Source organism: Schistocerca serialis, chromosome 7 (assembly GCF_023864345.2).
Source record: "Schistocerca serialis cubense isolate TAMUIC-IGC-003099 chromosome 7, iqSchSeri2.2, whole genome shotgun sequence".
NCBI classification, from domain to species: Eukaryota; Metazoa; Arthropoda; class Insecta; order Orthoptera; family Acrididae; genus Schistocerca; species Schistocerca serialis.
In genome coordinates this window covers 532,312,568-532,332,030 of record NC_064644.1, presented here as the reverse complement: position 1 = coordinate 532,332,030, position 19,463 = coordinate 532,312,568, and the positions used below count along the sequence as shown (strand labels likewise).

General features: G+C 46.2%; 1 protein-coding gene across 1 annotated transcript in view; it reads right to left on the bottom strand.

Annotated features, from left to right (window-relative positions):
* LOC126412781 (prothoracicostatic peptide-like) overlaps positions 1–19,463 on the bottom strand; it is a 658,136-nt gene that overhangs the window by 271,051 nt on the left and 367,622 nt on the right. Inside the window, exon 2 of the mRNA XM_050082551.1 lies at positions 15,509–15,938. Within this exon, the coding sequence (XP_049938508.1) occupies positions 15,509–15,934 (426 nt within the window). The 5' untranslated portion in view covers positions 15,935–15,938. The remainder of the gene's footprint in view (positions 1–15,508; positions 15,939–19,463) is intronic.

The following is a 19,463-nucleotide window of genomic DNA, read 5'->3' as shown; positions in this document are numbered from 1 at the left end:
TATTGCATTAAAACATTAACATAAGATTATGGCAGAATTTTAAATTTTTAAATTCGGTCAATGGTACTAAAACTGAAATGTTTATCCCTGGGGGTTGCTAGATACGTAACCTGGAACTGGGATCTGGTCATGGTTTTAGCCGTTTAGTAACGACCGTTCCTCGCAAGCAACTTGTGGTCAAATTGCGCTCCTATATCTCAGTTGTGCGACTGGATTCATGATTTCCTGTCAGAAACGTCACAGTTCCTAGTGCCTGATGGAAAGTCATTGAGTAAAACAAAAATAACATCTGGCGGCCCTCGAGGAAGTCTTCCAGTTTAGGAGACAATATGAGTAGCACTCTAGATTGTTTGCAGATGATGCTATCATTTACCGCCTCATAAAATCATCATATGGTCAAAAACAATTGCAAAATGGTTTAGATAAGATATCTGTATGGTGCGAAAAATGCCTGTTCACCTTAAATAATAAAAAGTGTCATGACATCCACATGAGCACCAAAAGAATCTGCTAAATATCGGTTATACGATAAGTCACGCAAATCTGATGGCTGCACACTCAACTAGGTAGTTAGCGATTACAGTCACGAATAACCTAAATTGGAAGTATCAGACAGACAATGCTGCGGGGAAAACAAATCAAAGACTGCTATTTACTGGAAGAATACATATAATGCAACAGGTCTACTACAGAGACTGCTTGCACAATGCTTCTCCGCCCTCTTCTGGAATATTGCTGATTGGTAGCAGATCCATATCAGACGGAGGACATCAAAAATTTTTAAAGAAGGGCAGCTCGTTTTTTATTATCTTGATACAGGGAAGAGAGTGCTCCAGATACAATACGAGAATTGGGGTGATAATCATTTTTTTAAAAGGCGTTTTTCGTTTGTGGTAATGTCTTCTCATGAAATTTCGATGAGCAACTTTCTCCTCAGAGTGTGAAAATATTTTGTTGGCCCCTGCCTACATAAGGAGAAATGATGACCATAATAAAATAAGACAAATCAGCGCTAGCATGGAAAGATTTAAGTGTTGGTTTTCCCCGTCAGCTATTCGAAGGGACCGATGGAGAAATAGCTCGAAAGTGGTTGGCAGGCACTTATTGTGAACTGCAGAATAATCATGTAGATGTAGATGTGGACTCGGCAGAGACCAATGAACACTAATCTATACATCGAAGAGCCAAAGAAATTGCTAAACCTGCCTAATACCGTGTAGGGCCCCCGCGAGCACGCAGAAGTGCCGCGACACGATTTGGCATGGACTCGACTAATGTCTGAAGTAGTGCTCGAGGGAACTGACACCATGAATCCTGCAGAGCTGTCCATAAATCCGTAACAGTACGGGGGGGTGGGGGGGGGGTGGAGATCTCTTCTGAACAGCACGTTGCAAGGCATCCCAGATATGCTCATTAATATTCATGTCTAGAGAGTTTAGTGGCCAGCAGAAGTGTTTGAACTCAGAAGAGTGTTCCTGGAGCCAATATATATTCTGGGCGTGTGGAGTGTCGCATTGTCCTGAAATTGACCAAGTCAGTCGGAATGCACAGTGGACATGAAAGGATGCAGATGATCAGAGAGGACGCTTACGTACGTGTCACCTGTCATAGGCGTATGTAGACGTGTTAGAGGTCCCATATCACTCCAATTGCACACGCCACACACCATTATAGAACCTCCACCAGCTTGAACAGTCTCCTGCTGACATGCAGGGTTCATGGATTCACGAGGTTGTCTCCGTACCCCTACACATCTATACGCTCGATAAAATTTGAAACGAGACTCGTCCGACCAGGCAACATGTTTCCAGTCATCAAGAGTCCAATGTTGGTGTTGACAGGCCCAGACGAGGCATAAAGCTTTGTGTCGTGCAGTCATCAAGGGTACACGAGAGGGCCTTAGGCTCTGAAAACCCATATCGATAACAGTTCGTTGAATGGTTTGCACGCTGACACTCGCTGATGACCCAGCACTGAATTTGCGGAAGGGTTGCACTTCTGTTACGTTGAACGATGCTCTTCAGTCGTCGTTGGTCACGTTCTTGAAGGATCTTTCTCCGACTCCAGCGATGTCGATGATTTATCGGATTCCTGATATTCACGGTACACTCGTGAAATGGTCGTACGGGAAAATCTCCACTGCATCGCTACCGCGGAGATGCTGTGTCCCATCGCTGGTGCGCCGACTATGACACCTCATCCAGACTCACTTAACTCCTGATAACATGTCATTGTAGCAGCAGTAGCCGATCTAACAACTGCGCCAGACATTTATTGTCTTATATAGGCGTTGCCGACCGCAGTGCCGTACTCTTCCTGTTTACATATCTCTGTATCTGGATACGCATGCCTATACCAGTTGCTCTGGCGGTTCAGTATATATACGTGCGTGTCTCTCTCTCTCGTTCCTGCTGCCTTGTTTACTACACGATTCAGACAGTTAAGTCTGCGAACACTATCGGCGAAATCCAATCTGCCGTGGTTGGAGTACCTGTCGCTGTCAGCACGTAGGCCTTGAAGTGCGTGGGCCTTCGCGGCTGGCCTGCAGCAGTCGCCAGCCAACGGCGAGCAAATATTTCCCTTCGCCCTCGAGCGGCTATCGGATTTCCCCCAGGTCCCAGGTCGGGGTCTGCCGGCGCTCGCCAACCCGCTTTAAGCCGTTCCGCTAATACCGACTGGCACGGCGTCCCTCGCCGAGAGATGGGCCTCGAGGCAGCGCAGTGCAGCGGACTAGTCGATCGGGGCGCCACCATCTTCTGGAAGCCACCAGCAGTTTCCCGAGCTCGTTATCGATATGGCAAACGTATACTGCGATAGACGCGACCTCGCGTGCTGGAGCGACCTGTCTCCTCCTGTCTCCTCCTGCACCCGTCGCTCATGCTGTGGAGTCACGGACTTTTTTATTTTGCCTCGCAGAAGTGAAATTACGAAACTGAATTATTGTTTGTTTGCAGATAATGCACTCCGTCTTCAGGCCGCGAGTGGCCTACCGGGACCATCCGACCGCCGTGTCATCCTCAGGGGAGGTTGTGGATAGGAGGGGCGTGTGGTCAGCACACCGCTCTCCCGGTCGTTATGATGGTATTCTTGACCGAAGCCGCTAGTATTCGGCCGAGTAGCTCCTCAATTGGCAACACGAGGCTGAGTGCACCCCGAAAAATGGCAACAGAGCATGACGGCCTGGATGGTCACCCATCCAAGTGCCGGCCACGCCCGACAGCGCTTAACTTCGGCGATCTAACGGGAACCGGTGCATCCACTGCGGCATGGCCGTTCCCTTTGTTTGCAGATACATGTCCACAATCTTGGTACACACTGCAAACCACCGTAACACTCCGCCAGGCTGTCTGTGCTGTTTGGTCTTGGCTCCCCTAGTGGCATTATACGGTACTAAGGTGCGGGTATTTCAGTATAAATCAGGACTGCAAAAACGTACTTGCAAAACAAACTAAAAATGAATTACGTAACTTTACAACACTTACACCGAGATGACAAAGTCGTAGGGTGGCGATATGGACATGATACCTATGGCGATACTATCGCGTATACAAAGTAAGGGCAGTTCATTGGCGAAGCTGTCATTTGCACGCAGGTGACTCATGTGAAAAGGTTTCCGACGTGACTATGTTCGCACGACTTTGAACGCGGTATGGTAGTTGGAGCTAGACGCATAGGACATTCCATTTCGAAAAATAATAAGGGAATTGAATAATCCGAGATCCACTTGCCTAAAGTGTCGACAGTGTGCTGAGAATATCAAATTTCATGTGTTATCTCTCAGCCAGCCAGAGTGGCCGAGCGAATCTAGGCGCTTCAGTATAGAACCACGTGACCGCTACGGTCGCAGGTTCGAATCCTTACTCGGGCATGGATGTCTGTGATGTCCTTAGGTTAGTTAGGTGTAAGTAGTTCTAAGTTCTGGGGAACTGATGTCAGATGTTAAGTCCCATAGTGTTCAGAGCCATTCGAACCATTATCTCTCACTGCGGACAACGCAGTGGCCGACAGCTTTCCATTTGACGACCGAGAGCAGCGGCGTTTGCGTAGAGTTGGCAGTGTTAACAGACAAGCAGCACAGCTTGAAATAACTGCATAAATCATTGTGGGGCGTACCACGAACGTATACGTTAGGACAGTGAGACGGAATTTGGCGTTTTGGGCTATGGCAGCAGATGACCGATGCGGCTGCCTTTGCTAATAGCAAGACATCGCCTCTCCTGGGGTCGTCACCATATCTACATCTACATTTATACTCCGCAAGCCACCCAAAGGTGTGTGGTGGAGGGCACTTTACGTGCTACTGTCATTACCTACCTTTCCTGTTCCAGTCGCGTATGGTTCGCGGAAAGAACGGCTGCCGGAAAGCCTCCATGAGCGCTCGAATCTCTCTAATTTTACATTCGTGATCTCCTCGGGAGGTATAAGTAGGGGGAAGCAATATATTCGATACCTCATCCAGAAACGCACCTTCTCGAAACCTGGATTGCAAGCTACACCGCGATGCAGAGCGCCTCTCTTGCAGAGTCTGCCACTTGACTTTGCTAAACATCTCCGTAACGCTATCACGCTTACCAAATAACCCTGTGACGAAACGCGCCTCTCTTCTTTGGATCTTCTTTATCTCCTCTGTCAACCCGACCTGGTACGGATCCCACACTGATGAGCAATACTCAAATATAGGTCGAGCGAGTGTTTTGTAAGCCACCTCCTTTGTTGATGGACTACATTTTCTAAGGACCCTCCCAATGAATCTCAACCTGGCACCCGCCTTACCAACAATTAGTTTTATATGAGCATTCCACTTCAAATCGTTCCGTACGCATACTCCCAGATATTTTACAGAAGTAACTGCTACCAGTGTTTGTTCCGCTATCATATAATCATACAATAAAGGATCCTTCTTTCTATGTATTCGCAATACATTACATTTGTCTATGTCAAGGGTCAGGTGCCACTCCCTGCACCAAGTACCTATCCGCTGCAGATCTTCCTGCATTTCTCTGCCATTTTCTAATGCTGCAACTTTTCCGTATACTACAGCATCATCCGCGAAAAGCCGCATGGAACTTCCGACACTATCTACTATGTCATTTATATATATTGTGAAAAGCAATGGTCCCATAACACTCCGCTGTGGCACGCCAGAAGTTACTTTAACGTCTGTAGACGTCTCTCCATTGAGAACAACATGCTGAGTTCTGTTTGCTAAAAACTCTTCAATCCAGCCACACAGCTGGTCTGATATTCCGTAGGCTCTTACTTTGTTTATCAGGCGACAGTGCGGAACTGTATCGAACGCCTTCCGGAAGTCAAGGAAAATGGCATCTACCTGGGAGCCTGTATCTAATATTTTCTCGGTCTCATGAACAAGTAAAGCGAGTTGAGTCTCACACGATCGCTGTTCCCGGAATCCATGTTGATTCCTACAGAGTAGATTCTGGGTTTCCAGAAATGACACGATACGCGAACAAAAAACATGTTCTAAACATATGGCGACATATCGGTTGGGTGCTGGACGACTGGAGAATCGTGGCTTGTTCAAATGAGTCCCGTTTTCAGTTCTTAAGAGCTGATGGTGGGGTTAGAGTGTGGCGCAGATTCCACGAAGCCATGTACACAGGTTGTCATCAATGCCCTGTGCAAGCTGATGGTGGCTTCATAACGGTGTGGGCTGTGTTTACATGGAATGGACTGTGTCCTCTGCTCCAACTGAAGCGATCATTGACTGGAAATGGTTATGTTCGGATACATGGAGAGCATTTACGGTCATTCACGGACTTCATGTTCCAAAACAAAGATGCGCCACGCCACGGGGCCACAATTACAGTATTCGCGTTTTGTTTGAAGAACCATATGGAGATTTCGTGCGAATGATTTGGACATGAATCCAATCGAGCATTTACGGCACATATCTAGAGGTTAATTCGTGCACAAAATCCTGTACTGGCAACAGTTTCGCAATTATGGGCGAGTGTGGGGGTAGCACGGCTCAATATTTATGCAAGGGACTTCCAAAGACGTCGAGTTGCTGCACTACGACGAGAAAAAGGAGGTCCGACACGATATTAGGACGTGTCCAGTGACTTTTGTCAACTCAGTGTTTATCATCCACAACGTTATTTTTGATTGAATGGCGCAGTTATTAACCCCCCAGACTCGCATACGGGGATCAAATCCCCGGCCGCGCGCTCTGATTTAGATTTTCAGTGACTGGCCCTAATCACTGTGAGGCATCAGTGTGGTACATGAAAAATACCGCCGTCGATTTCTGCACCCATTACAGCCATATACAAGCTCTCTTTCTGTCTAATCATCTCAAAAGTGAGAAATAAAGATTGGCAGATAGGTTCATCAGAAATACCACTGTAGTGCAAGGGGAATTCCAATGTTAAATGCAGAGGAGAGAATACACTGAAAGCCTCTATGAGGGGGAAGATTTGTATGCTGTGATAGAAGAAGAAACAGGAGTCGATTTAGAAGAGATGGGGGATCCAGTATTATAATCACAATTTAAAAGAGCTTTGGAGGACTTAAGATCAAATAAGGCAGAAGGGATAGATAACATCCCACCAGAATTTTTAAAATCTTGGGAGAAGTGACAAACTAAACGACTATTCACGTTTGTATGTAGAATGTTTGAGTCTGGCGACATACCATTTGACTTTCGCAAGAGCATCATTCACAGAATTCCGAAGACGACAAAAGCTGACAAGTGCGAGAATTACCGCACAATCAGCTTAACAGCTCATGCATCCAAGTTGCTTACAAGAATAATATAAAGAAGAACAGAAAGAAAATTGAGGATGCGCTAGATGACGATCAGTTTGGCTTCAGGAAAAGGAAAGCTACGAGAGAGGCAATTCTGGGTTGCGGTTAGTAATGGAAGCAAGACTAAAGAAAATCACGACAAGTTCATAGGATTTGTAGACCAGGAACAAGCGTTCGACAATGTAAAATGGTGCAAGATGGTCGAAATTCTGAGAAAATCAGGGGTAAGCTATAGGGAGAGACGGGTCATATACAATATGTACAACATTCAAGAGTACATATGTACAACATAAGAGTGGACGACCAAGAACGAAGTGTTCGTTTTTAAAAGGGTTTAAGACAAGTATGTAGCCTCTCGCCCATCCTGTAGTGGAATCAAAATTCAAGGTGAAAGGATATCAATGATACGATTCGCTAATGACATTGCTGTCCTGAGTGAAAGTGAAGAAGAATTACATGATTTGCTGAACAGTCTTATGAGTAAACAGTAAGGATTGAGAGTAAATCGAAGAAAGACGAAGGTAATGAGAAGTAGTAGAAATGAGATCACCGAGAAACTTAACATCAGGTTTGTTGGTCACGAAGTAGATGAAGTTAAGGAAAATGAGTAAAATAACCAATGACGTTCGGAGCAAGGAGGACATCAAGAGCAGACTAGCAATGGCAAAAAGGGCATTCCTGGCCAACATAAGTCTACTAATATCAAATATCGGCCTTAATTTGAGAAACAAATTCCTGAGAATGTACGTCTGGAGTACAGCATTGTATAGTAGTGAAACATGGATTGTGGGAAGAGAAGAGAATCGAAGCACTTGAGATGTGGTGCCACAGACGAATTAGGTGGACTGATAAAGAATGAGTAGGTTCTGCGCGGAATCGGAGAGGAAAGGAATATGTGGAAAACGCTGATAAGGAAAAGGGACAGAATGATAGGACGTCTGTTAAGACATGGGGGAGTGACTTACATGGTACTAGAGGGAGCTGTAGAAGGCAAAAACGGTAGAGGAAGACAGAGATTGGAATACATCCAGCAAATAAGTGAAGACGTAGGTTGCAAGTGCTACTCTGAGATGAAGGGGTTAGCACAGGAGAGGAATTCTTGGCGGGCCGCATCAAACCAGTCAGAAGACTGATGCCAAAAAAAAGTGCAAGATGACACACGAAATGTGTAGCCATCTGTTTCGTACATAATTTATAAGTCGTGCTATATATCCCGTCGAGTGTCTCAACAGCAGTAGCTGTAGAGTTTGGGGTCACGTCACTCAGATTTCCATGTCGTGTCAGTGACGAACTATTGCCCCCCCCCCTCCCCCCCCCCCCCCAATAGTCCAGATCCTAAACAATGCGACTTCTTTCTTTGGGGGGTGCCCAAAAGGAAACAATTTTCCCGAAACGTCCACATTATTTAATGAAGCTCAGGCGCCTTATTATTCATGATTGCAGTGAGATCACGGACGACATGTGCCGTAGGATTATTGCAACATCTGTGTTCGTTTGCAGGAAGTTGAGAATAAAAATGGTGGACATATTGAGCATGTGCTGAGTTATAACAATTCTGTACAGGGTGTCTTCCATGACAGTATATATTCCTGCGACTTTATCTTAGCAGTAAAGTGTTTTATTCAAAAACTGGATGGTGACACATTTCGTGCTCCGCCCTGTATACAACTATAATACACTCCCTGACACAAAAAGTGAAGCATCAAGAAGTGTAGGAAGAGACGTAATAAAACTTCATCGATTGAAAGAGTATGTGATATTACTTTAGCAATTACAAAATCGATTCTAACTGGCAAAGAACTTAGCAGTATGGTCCCACTTATCACTGACTTCGAACTCCCTCTGGCCTGTCCACGTCTACGGACTGTGTTGGAAGGGTGTCGTCATGAGGCTGCTGCATCCTCTCCTGACGCAACGTGCCCCACACGTGTTGTAACCACTCCTCGATGCTGGATACTGGCATAGCTTCAGAGTTGACGTCATAGCTGGAACCGCACATGTTGTACCGCCTCTAAATCTGAGGTTCTCGCTGGCCACAGTAGTACTTCAAAGTAGTGCGAACCATTCATAGAGACACGTGCCATGTGTGGACGAGCTTTGTCCTGTTGAAAAATGGCAACACTATACTGTCGCATGAGAGATAACACATTAGGACACAGTATATCCATGACTTTCCACTGTGCCGTTAGGGTACCATCAACCACCACCAACCGCAATCTGAAGACACCCCCTATAGCTCCCCTACAATGACGCCAGTACTAACATTGTTGGTCTCTTAAAAATTTTTGAGGAATGAGACCTCTCTCTAGGTCACTACCATATTCGACGACAGCGGTCATCCGGGGCAGTGCACAACCGCAGTTCATCGCTGAAAACAAGGCGACACCATTCCTCTATAGTACTTGCCCCTCAGTCACAGCGCTAGTGCAAACGCAGCTGCTTCTTCTGTGATGTTAGCCGCAGCCCGCACATCGGTTGGTAATTCCCTATCCAGTTGTTGCTAATATGCAACAAATGGTTGAGATGACACATTGCTGTGAGTCCACCAGTTACTTGTTCTCTCGTGGCAGGGGCAGCTGTCGAGGGGTTAGGATGTGCAGTGTCTCTCGGCTTCGCTTTCGACGCCATCAACCCGCAGCTCATCTGTACCTAGCGGGTTGCCGTCAGCACAAACCCTGAGTACAGGCTGGTTTCCACGGTACCTGGCTCATCCCCCTGAGGGCCTCCCAGTAGCCCAGCCAGAGGGCGCAGGAGACAGCAACCGGGTCGCTCCAGACGTGCACCTCTCGGTGCATCCGCCCCCACTTCGGTAGCCACTAGGAAAACTGTAACCTTTCGCTGTGCAAGTATTACTGCCCGCGCAGAGCCGGCTAGAGTCACGTCTGTCTTTGCCAGTCACCAACTGGCGTACTACTACGGTTTGGACACCGCCTCAGATCGGTCGTCGCCTCTGCCACCCAGACGGCAGAGCTGCCGTGACCTGTGTTCCCAGCTTTGGTGTTCTGTGCCATGTGCTGCTCGTGAGATACGGATCTGAATACGTAACTTGTTTTGAAGATAGACTTTTTATCGGTCAAGTGAACTTAATCTACGCTCTCAAGAATCTATTTTCGTTTCGTTGATGAACCTTTTCTTCACGTTACTAAGAAGAATTTCTGGAGAACATGTATTTTCTTTCGTACTGCATCAGAAACACCTTACTGTTTGTATTCAAGGTCTACTTGTTCAGATAAACTAAGTGTGTTTACCTCTATTCGTGATCTTGTGGGAGTGTTCCGAGTGAGGAATACTTCAGTATGTACCTGCTGCACAATACGGCGATCCTCACTTGCGTTTGGTCAGACGAGATCGACTTGGAACCTGCGGAGGAACTTGCCTACCGCCTCGTTCCCATTCAGCCTGTCACTGGGTCAGTGGCACGTATGAATGTATCACTAATCTTGGTATTGCATGATTCGACCAGACGAACGAATGGACAACCATGACTGAAGCCCCTTTGAAACTCTGTCATGTTCTGACATGGTCAAGTCACAATATGTCACCATAGTTTATGTCCAGTGTCAAAGTACAATAACCACTCATGGATGGCATGTGGCAGCCATATCAGTTGAGGGTATATAAAGTGTATCGGGGGATGCGGAAGATAGTGCAGTTGTTTTGGTAATGCGGAAATGGAGCTATTTATGTGATGCCAAACGGGCATGATCATTGGCTTTCAGGCCAAGAGTGGAAGGATTGCCAGTACCGCTACGTTTGAAGTATGTTCTCGTGCTGCCATGATTAAAGTGTACCATGCACGGCGAAGTGGAGCTATCTAAAACTGCACCAGAAGCCAGAAATTACAGGGGTGAACAACGGCTGTGAAGATGTTTATCGTCGAATAGACGTGCAACTACTGAGCGACGGACCACCCAGACGAACCAAGCGGCTACCAGCAGTGTCTCCTCAATGACCATTCATCGAATGTTGTGTCGATTGGCCCTCTACAGCAATCGCCTAGTTCATTCATCCATGCCACTGCTTTGCAGTCGTGATGAAGGATGGAACTGGCACGCCAGTGTCACAACTGGATGTCCTCTGGATGGTATCAGGTGGCCTTTTCAGAGGTACCACGTTTTATCCTCCACTGGACAGAGGGCAACTGGTGTGATTTGCGTGAAACGTCCGGAAGTAAACACAGTGCAACAATTGTCGGAAGCGTCTAGGACAGAAGACAGTCCTGAGTGATCTCGTAATTTCGGAAGGCATAATGGATCAACAAAAGTATGCATTTATCCATGGAGTCCATGTCCGCCCCTACATGCAGTTCGTGGTTCCTCGGCACTATGGCGTTAACCAGCAGAAAAACTCAACGTGTAACAAAGATCACAGTCTATCTTGATGGTCCAAAGGGCACCATGATGAGTTTACCGTACTCCAGTCGACACGAAATTCCCCGGATTTAAACGCAATCGAGACTCTTTGGGTGTATCCTGATCGGACTGTTCACGCCACGAATCATCAACCGAGAATCCTGCAGTCGGTGGGCTTCGTGTCCCTGTCGGTATCTTCTAGAAGCTGACTGACTCTCTTCGTGGACGTCTCGCAACAGTATGCGCTGCAAAATGAGGCTATTCAAGCTTTCGAGAGTTGATCGCATTAATGTGACTCGACAGTGTGATAATGCTGTCTCACATGGGTACACAGCATGGGTGAGTCTTTCAAGCTGATCCCTTCACGTCTGACGCTCTTCGCTCCCCATATATACCCTACCAGTCCAGATAGACACACTAAACATGAACACCACTAACGCGCTCTGTCGTCCTATTTGTCACAGAGAATTGGACCTCTTATCGTTAAAATACCCGACGGTGATGTGTATGTGTACCAAGTTAGAGAGACAGCCAGCCATGTCTTCTGAATGCTTCACTTTTTTTTTTTTTTGTCAGGTATTAAATTAGAAATCCAGTAAAGCGCTGTGTAGTTGATGATCGTGTCGATGAGCCCCAGCGTAAGTGAAAGTTAGAGCTGCTGGCAAAGCAGCATGTAGCTGAGTAGACAAGGAAAACTGTGTTATCAAAATGGTTCAAATGGCTCTGAGCACTATGGGACTTAACATCTGAGGTCATCAGTTCCCAACAACTTAGAACTACTTAAACCTAACTAATCTAAGGACTTCACATACATCCATGCCCGAGGCAGGATTCGAACCTGCGACCGTAGTGGTCGCGCTGTTACAGACTGTAGCGCCTAGAACCGCTCGGCCACACCAGCCGGCCCACTGTGTTATCCAGTGCTATCCTAAATATTATTCAAACTGTGCACTGAGCAACTCGTAAAGGATACCAAGGAGAAATTCGGAAACGGAATTAAAGTTGAGGGCAAAAAAATGAAAGCTTTGAGCTTTGCTAGTGACATTCTAATTCTGTCAGTAATGGCGAAGGATTTGAAAGAGCAGCTGAGTACCATTGATGTCTTCAGAGCAAGTTAAAACATGATGCTGACTTCTCTCATTAATTAGCACAGTCTTAGCAACTATACAGGTCACTTTGTCCAGTAGAGCCTGATACCTGCACTCGTGTGTGCCTACCTGCAACGTCTGGTTACTTTTTTGAGGGCGAGCAAAAAAATGATTCAAATGGCTCTGAGCACTATGGGACTTAACATCTCAGGTCATCAGTCCCCTAAAACTTAGAACTACTTAAACCTAACTAAGGACACTACACACATCCATGCTCGAGGCAGGATTCGAACCTGCGACCGTAGCGGTCGCGCGGTTCCACAATGGAGCGCCTAGGACCGCTCGGCCACCAGCGGCCGGCTCAGGGCGAGCAGGTAGGTTTGAGAGATCAGTGAGTGGACGTATGTCTCAGTCTGGCAAGCTCCGCTGTGAGTGCAGCACATAGCGTACGTTGCAGTTATTTAGAATAAATACCTTGTTTCCTCTTTGTCATTTGAATGGAAAAGAGGGGAGGGTAGTGAGTAGTTTGACACTATCTACTCAGGATTAAAGTGTGTGAACACAGGAGCCAGGGGGCTGCAAGTAAACAGTTGTGTGCGGATGAACATCAGCAAAGGCAAAACAACTGTAATCGAACATAGTCGAATTAAATCAGGTAACGCTGATGGAATTAGCTTCGGAAACGAAACACTAAAAGTTCTGAGTTCTGCAATTTCGGCAGTAAAATAACTGATAATCGCTGACGTAGGGGGGTATAACTTCTCAAAAGGAGAAATTTATCGTGTAAATATAAGTAGAAGAAAGTCCTTTTTGAAGATATTCGTCCGGTCTAGCCTTGTAAGGGAGTGCAGTGTGGACGATAAGTTGTTCGGATAATGAGAGATCCGAAGCTTTAGAAAACTGGTGATACAAGACGTGCAGTGTTAAAGCATCGACAGCACAGCGACCAGCGCCGCGCCGCGAAACGGCATCAAGAAGGCTCTGACGCACGCACTGATTGAAAGAGCGGCAGCGCCATACATTCAGGAAGACAGAGTTCAACGCCCCCTGTCAATGCTGACTTAACCAGCTGCCCATCGCCGGTCGGGCCCAGTTTGTTCGCCGCTTTCGACACCATCAGTATTGAGTAATAATGACAATAATGAGGTCCCATACTCCGAGGATCGTAGGGGACGATGCGGGAGACCCGCACCGCCGTACTAGGCAAGGTCCTAGCGGAAGTGGTTTGCCTTCCTCCGACCGTAATGGGGATGAATGATGAAGATAAAGACGACCCAACACCTAGTCATCTCGAGGCAGGATAAATCCATGACCCCGCCTGGAATCGAACCCGTGACCCCGTGCGCGTGAAGCGACAACGCTACCGCAAGACCAAGAGCTGCGGACGTATTGAGTAATAGTAGCACGATACTTAGCTTGAGTTCTACGACCAGTGATACTGTGTAAAAGTAACTGCATCTAAGAGGCACAGGAAGCACATCAAGCCCCCTGATATCGAGAAGTTATGTCTTTCTTTTTTGGACATAATGTGTTCTATAAATCTGCAAGTGTTGTGTACATATCATTTTGGATTCCTGGCACTGGCCATCGGGACTTCTCTCTTTCCTTGTTTGCGTCGGTGCTGACTCCCACAATAGATGACGTAACACGAAAGGATGTTCAAGATTACTTGGCTAGATAGAGTAACTGATGAGGAGGTACTCCGTCGAATGGGAGACAGCAGAAATTTATGGTTCAACTTGACTAAAAGATTTGTTTGGTTGATAGGAGACATCTTTAAGCATTAGGAAACCGTCAGTTTGGTTATCGAAAAGTGTGTGGTGGTGTGGGTGGCGGGTGGGGGCGGGGGGAAGAGGTTCGTGTTAAAATGTAGAGAGAGACCAAGGACTGAATACAGTAAGCAGTTTCAAATGGATGTAGATTACAGTCAGAAGTCAAAGTGAAACGTCCCCTTAGAAAAATTTATGAATTACTGTGCCGGTAAACCCCTTACGTTATTTGATTTTCAAACAGCTGAACAAAACTGAACGTACTCAGACATTACTCTCATTACTTATTCTGATCAACACTAAACTGACACACAATATTTTTAGCGCAACGCAATCTGACTTTCAATAATCCCTACAAAAGAATGGCCCTGACTATCAATAACCTATACCTTTCATGAATCACTTACCTCACAAAAATCTTCGTTACTCAAACTACTGCAGTACAGCGTGCGCCAATACTGCAAGCTAAATAAAAGATTCTAACTACTGAAGGCACTAACTACTGATAGACATACTTAGCAAATGAAAGATTTGGATATGGAACAAACAACGTATTTACCTTTATAGTGTTCAAAAGTCGTAATATATATATATATATATATCAGTTCATGACCTCCAGTCTTACAAATTTACTCTCTCTGATGGACACACGTCCATATCATCCGCTCTCAAAACTCCGCCATCTCACTCCCCACAATCACCACTGCTGGCGGCTCACCTCCAACTGCGCAACGCTAGGCGCTGTTCACATCCAACTGCCCAACACTACAATAGCGAATATTCCAACAATGCCAACCAGCCGCAGACTGCACACAGTACAGCCAGTGATTTTCATACAGAGCTCTACGTGGCGTTACCAACATAAAAACTTACAGCCTGCTTACAAAAGTAGTTCCATACTCAGTAAATGATTGTAGGAGAACAGATGCAGGAATCCTGTATCGCCATTCTAGGCGAGGTACTAGCGGAGGAGGTTTGTTATTTCCTTCCTGCAACGTGTAATGAAGTGTCGAGTTTGTATGTGTTTCATGTGAACGACTATAGTGGAGCTTGTACAGTGTAGTGTCGGGGTTGTGTGGTTATGGATGAAGAGGAGGAACAGGGTGCTACCCAGTGCCAGCACATAGCCTAATTCTTTAAAATAGCACCAAGCTAGCCACCAAGCTGACGCCCCCATCTGACGGTCGGATTAACATCCTGAGACCCTGCAGAGAGATGTGGAAATTCGTTCAGGACACTGGCGCAAACATTTGTCATCAGGAATCTTACCTCCGCCACCTCTCCTCCCCTTGCTGGCGAAACACTGGCAGTAAAAATTTTCCACCAGCAGGATTCGCAGTGGCTCATCTATTAGCCCAACCACAGTCGTGTGCATTAGCGACCTCAGGTACCGTGGCAGATGTAGGTTACGATAGTAATGTAGACACGAAGAGGCTCATACAGTGTGTTCAGTCAAATCAGCCTTAGGACTGCAGACTACGAAAACAGCAGTAATGTGTTATTCCAGAGAGATGTGGCCGGTGTGACTCACCTGCAGGTCCCTCCATCCTCGCTTTCCCCAGCCGGCGTTCAGGTCCTGCCAGGCACGCTTGCCCCAGGCAGAGCCCAGGTCCTGCCAAGCACGCTTCCCCCAGCCGGCATTCAGGTCCTGCCACGCGCGCTTGCCCCAGGAGGAGCCCAGGTCTTGCCACGCCCTCTTGCCCCACGAGGATCCCAGGTCTTGCCACGCTCGCTTGCCCCAGCCGGCGTTCAGGTCCTGCCATGCTCGCTTCTCCTCGTCTGACTTGTCTTCGTCGCTGGCTGCTGGAGATGCGGCGGCAGCAGCGGGGGCGGCCGCAGAGACGGTGTCGGCGGCGGGGGCCTGCGGGGCAGCGAGGGAGCAGCTGGCAAGTGCTACGAGCAGTGCCAGCAGCAGCAGGCTGGCGGTGGCCGCGCGGGGGCGGAGGCCGTGGCGCATCCTGCTGCAACACACCAGATTGGGACGTTCAGCATACACTGTCAGGGTCCCAGAAAGGCCCACAACCAGGCCGGTTTAAGGCCTAATCGAGGCAAGCATGCACTTGGGGCACCAAGCAGAGGGTGGGAGGCGGAGGGAGGGGGGGGGGGGCGTGCGTCAAAGGTACCCAACTACAACGTTCATACTCTGCTGGAAGAAAAGCCCTCAAGAATTACTCTTCAAACACACTAAAGGGGAGTATCCCAAATTTTACAGCAGAGTACTGCGTGGAGTACAGGAGCAGTTCCGAGACGATGGCTGTTTGTATCAATTTGACAATGCGCCGTGTCATATTGCAATGGTTTGTGGACAGTAACATTCCTGAAATGGACTGGCCTCTCAGAGTACAGACATGAACCCAATGAAACACTTGGCGATGAATCAACACCCCCGACGTCGCTGCTGGACCAACGACCAACATCACTACCCTCCATGAGTCTCTATATGCCCTCGAAAACAGTGGACGTTCTGTGACCTTCATTTGGACCTCAGGACGTGTCGGGATACAGGACAATGAGCTTGCTGACCGCCTGGCCAAACAGGTTACCAGTAAACCAGTTCTGGAGATTGGCCTGCCGGAGACCTATTTGCGATCAGTCTTCCGCCTCAAAGTTTTCACGATCTGGGACACTGAATGGCACACCCTCTATACACCAAATAAACTCCGGGTTATCAAGGAGAGAACAAATGTGTGGCGGTCATCCATGCCACTGATAGGGAATCTGTGGTCCTTTGCCGGCTACGCATCGGCCATGTTTGGCTAACACACGGTCGCCACCTCCATCGCAGGGAACCACCTCGGTTTCACTGTTGCTCCCCTATGACTGTCGTCCATATCTTGTTGGACTGCCCAATTTTAGCCGCTCTGCGGCGGAATATTAACCTTCCGAGCACCCTGCCTACGTTGCTGGGTAGATTCAGTTTTATGCTTTATTCGTAAGGGGGTTTCTTATCGTACCATCTAAGGGTGGGAGTCTGGCCTTCTCTCCGAGGCCTCCTCCTCCCTCTGATTTCAGTCTCTATCATCCTTTCTCTGTATTTTGTTTGCCTTGTTGTTCGTCTTTTCCCTATGTGTGTTCATCTCGCCTTGTCTTTTTGGGCTGGACATTCTGTGGTGTACTTTCTCCCCATTTTTCTTCCTTTCTTTCGTTTTCTGTTTCGGTGTGGTTCCCCATTCCTTTTATCCCGTTTAACCTCCCCAAATTAAATTTGGGTCTTGTTTTACCTTGAGTATTGCTTCCCTCAGGAAAAAGGGACTGATGACCCTGTAGTTTACTCTCTTGATATCCGAAGCCAACCAACCAATCTCTGGTTTCGGTTGTTGAAGAGGAATGGACTGCTATTCCTCCAAAGACATTCGGACACCTCACTGAAAGTGTCCCCAGCAGTGTTCAAGCCATCACAAGAGCAAAGGGTTGACCCACCCCACATTAGTGTCCATTAGTAGGTGTTTAGATACTTTCGATATAACTGTGTAAAGTGTATGGTTTTTAACTTCCCTGTTAAAGATAGTGGTATTATAATCGTCGGAAACAGAGTTCTGGCCCAACCATATTTTCTCTTCGACGATGTGTCAGTAGAGAAGCATTGTGCAGTCCGGCTGTGGCCAACATGCTCTTGGAACATATCAAGGAACAAAACATAACAGCCCTCTGGAATGTGATGTGTTTCATATGCTGCAGATGCCGTATGCTCATTATGGTGACATTGTAGACAGAAGCTGGAGGAATTCATTGCATATCACAGTCCAATACATCTTGAGACGAACTTCATCAAGGAGGAAAGATAGGTTACGCTCTCCACGAGTGACACATGATCATGCAGTATGGACCAGGAATGTGAGATAGCGATGAGAACAGGATGAGGAGTCCTTGAGCGACGCAGGTAGCGAGGAATACCGTATCGGATTTGGTGTCAAGATGCACAGCTCCCAGTACTGATAGGTAATGTGTAAGTGATTAAGAAACAAATGTGACATTAAAATAAATGAAAAAAACCAGTTTGCTTTTGTTCTACAATATTACTTTTATCGTTAACCGGTTTTCGGCTTACTAGGCCATCTTCATATATTTACTGAGTATTATGACCAAAGAAGCTAAATGTTAGCAAACAACATTGGAAGAGAAGTAACACATCTAGACTGAAGTAAAAACATACAGTAAGTAACATCTTTGCAATGAAAAAGTAAAAACGGAACAGTACATAAATAACAGTGGAGTAGACAGGAAAACCTTTAGCACAAAATAGGAAGAGCATGCCTACATAACATTTTCTGTTAATAAACAAAACTATTAAAGTAAAACAAAATTAGTACTAGACAAGGCTGCATCAGGAGGTATGAAACATACACAACCAATTAAAGAGACAGTTATCAATGTAACTACAGAATACATAAGGAACTTAAGCAATATCAATAAGATAAACAGAAATAAATTAATTTATGAAATGGAGGTGTTGGAGGAAACCTACAGTTTGAGAGTGTGGTGGTACTGCATATTAACATTAACATTATAATCAAAGCAGTGGTTGTGTAACAGTTTTTATTAAATAAATGAGCAAAGTAAAATATGAACAGTATTTGATGAAACAACAACAAGGGGTGTTAAACATGGACAGTAATACAAGTACCAGTTAAAAGAAAGCCTTAACTATTGAAACTACAGACTATGTGGAATACAAAGACAACTTCAACAAAACAAAACAACTTAATGAATACAAAAAATGGGAATATGTTGGAAGAGAGAGTGTGGGAAGTAATGAAACAACTAAAACGATCACACAATCCCAACTGCGGACTGCCTGTCTAACAGTATCCAGGCGCACCAAAAAAAAAGTGTTTTTCACTATTTCATACAATGAAATTTTGAGTTGTCGGGAGTTCTGCAAGATATCAGCGTCGTTCTTGCACGATATTTGGACGGCGTAACTCGCTGTCTTCTTCAGGTGCTACCCGAGACAGATATAATTACTAACCGAATTTAAAAATTTAAAATGCGTTCATAACCTACTAATTAATCTTACGTTCAAGCCTCACCACAGCAAGTCAAGTATCAAAGCAAGAAAATGTGCGTATGTCTTGACGCAGAGTAATTTACGGTACGTAAATTACGCTGACTATTTAAGAATGAGGGGACATAGCGATTTCAAACAAACTTTAAACATAAAATCAAACCCCGACTAAACTTTTACGTACTCGTGTTGATGTGGTAAAACTTGAGCATCAAGTGAGGTTGGTGATGGCTTTCCAAAACATACAGAAATCCGACATCAGTATGTTCCGATGTTGGCGCTGTCATTACCAGGTATCTGTCTACAGAACACTTAGAAACTCCGTGAATACTATTAGCCAGCCATTCCACTACGACCACGAAACGTCATTTGCATGTTATCTAATTACTGACCACCCCTACAACGGGCTTGGCAGTCTTGTTGAACGGAAGGGATAGTGTTTCGAAAAGAGGTTTCTTTACTTTTCCTACCAACAAGACTA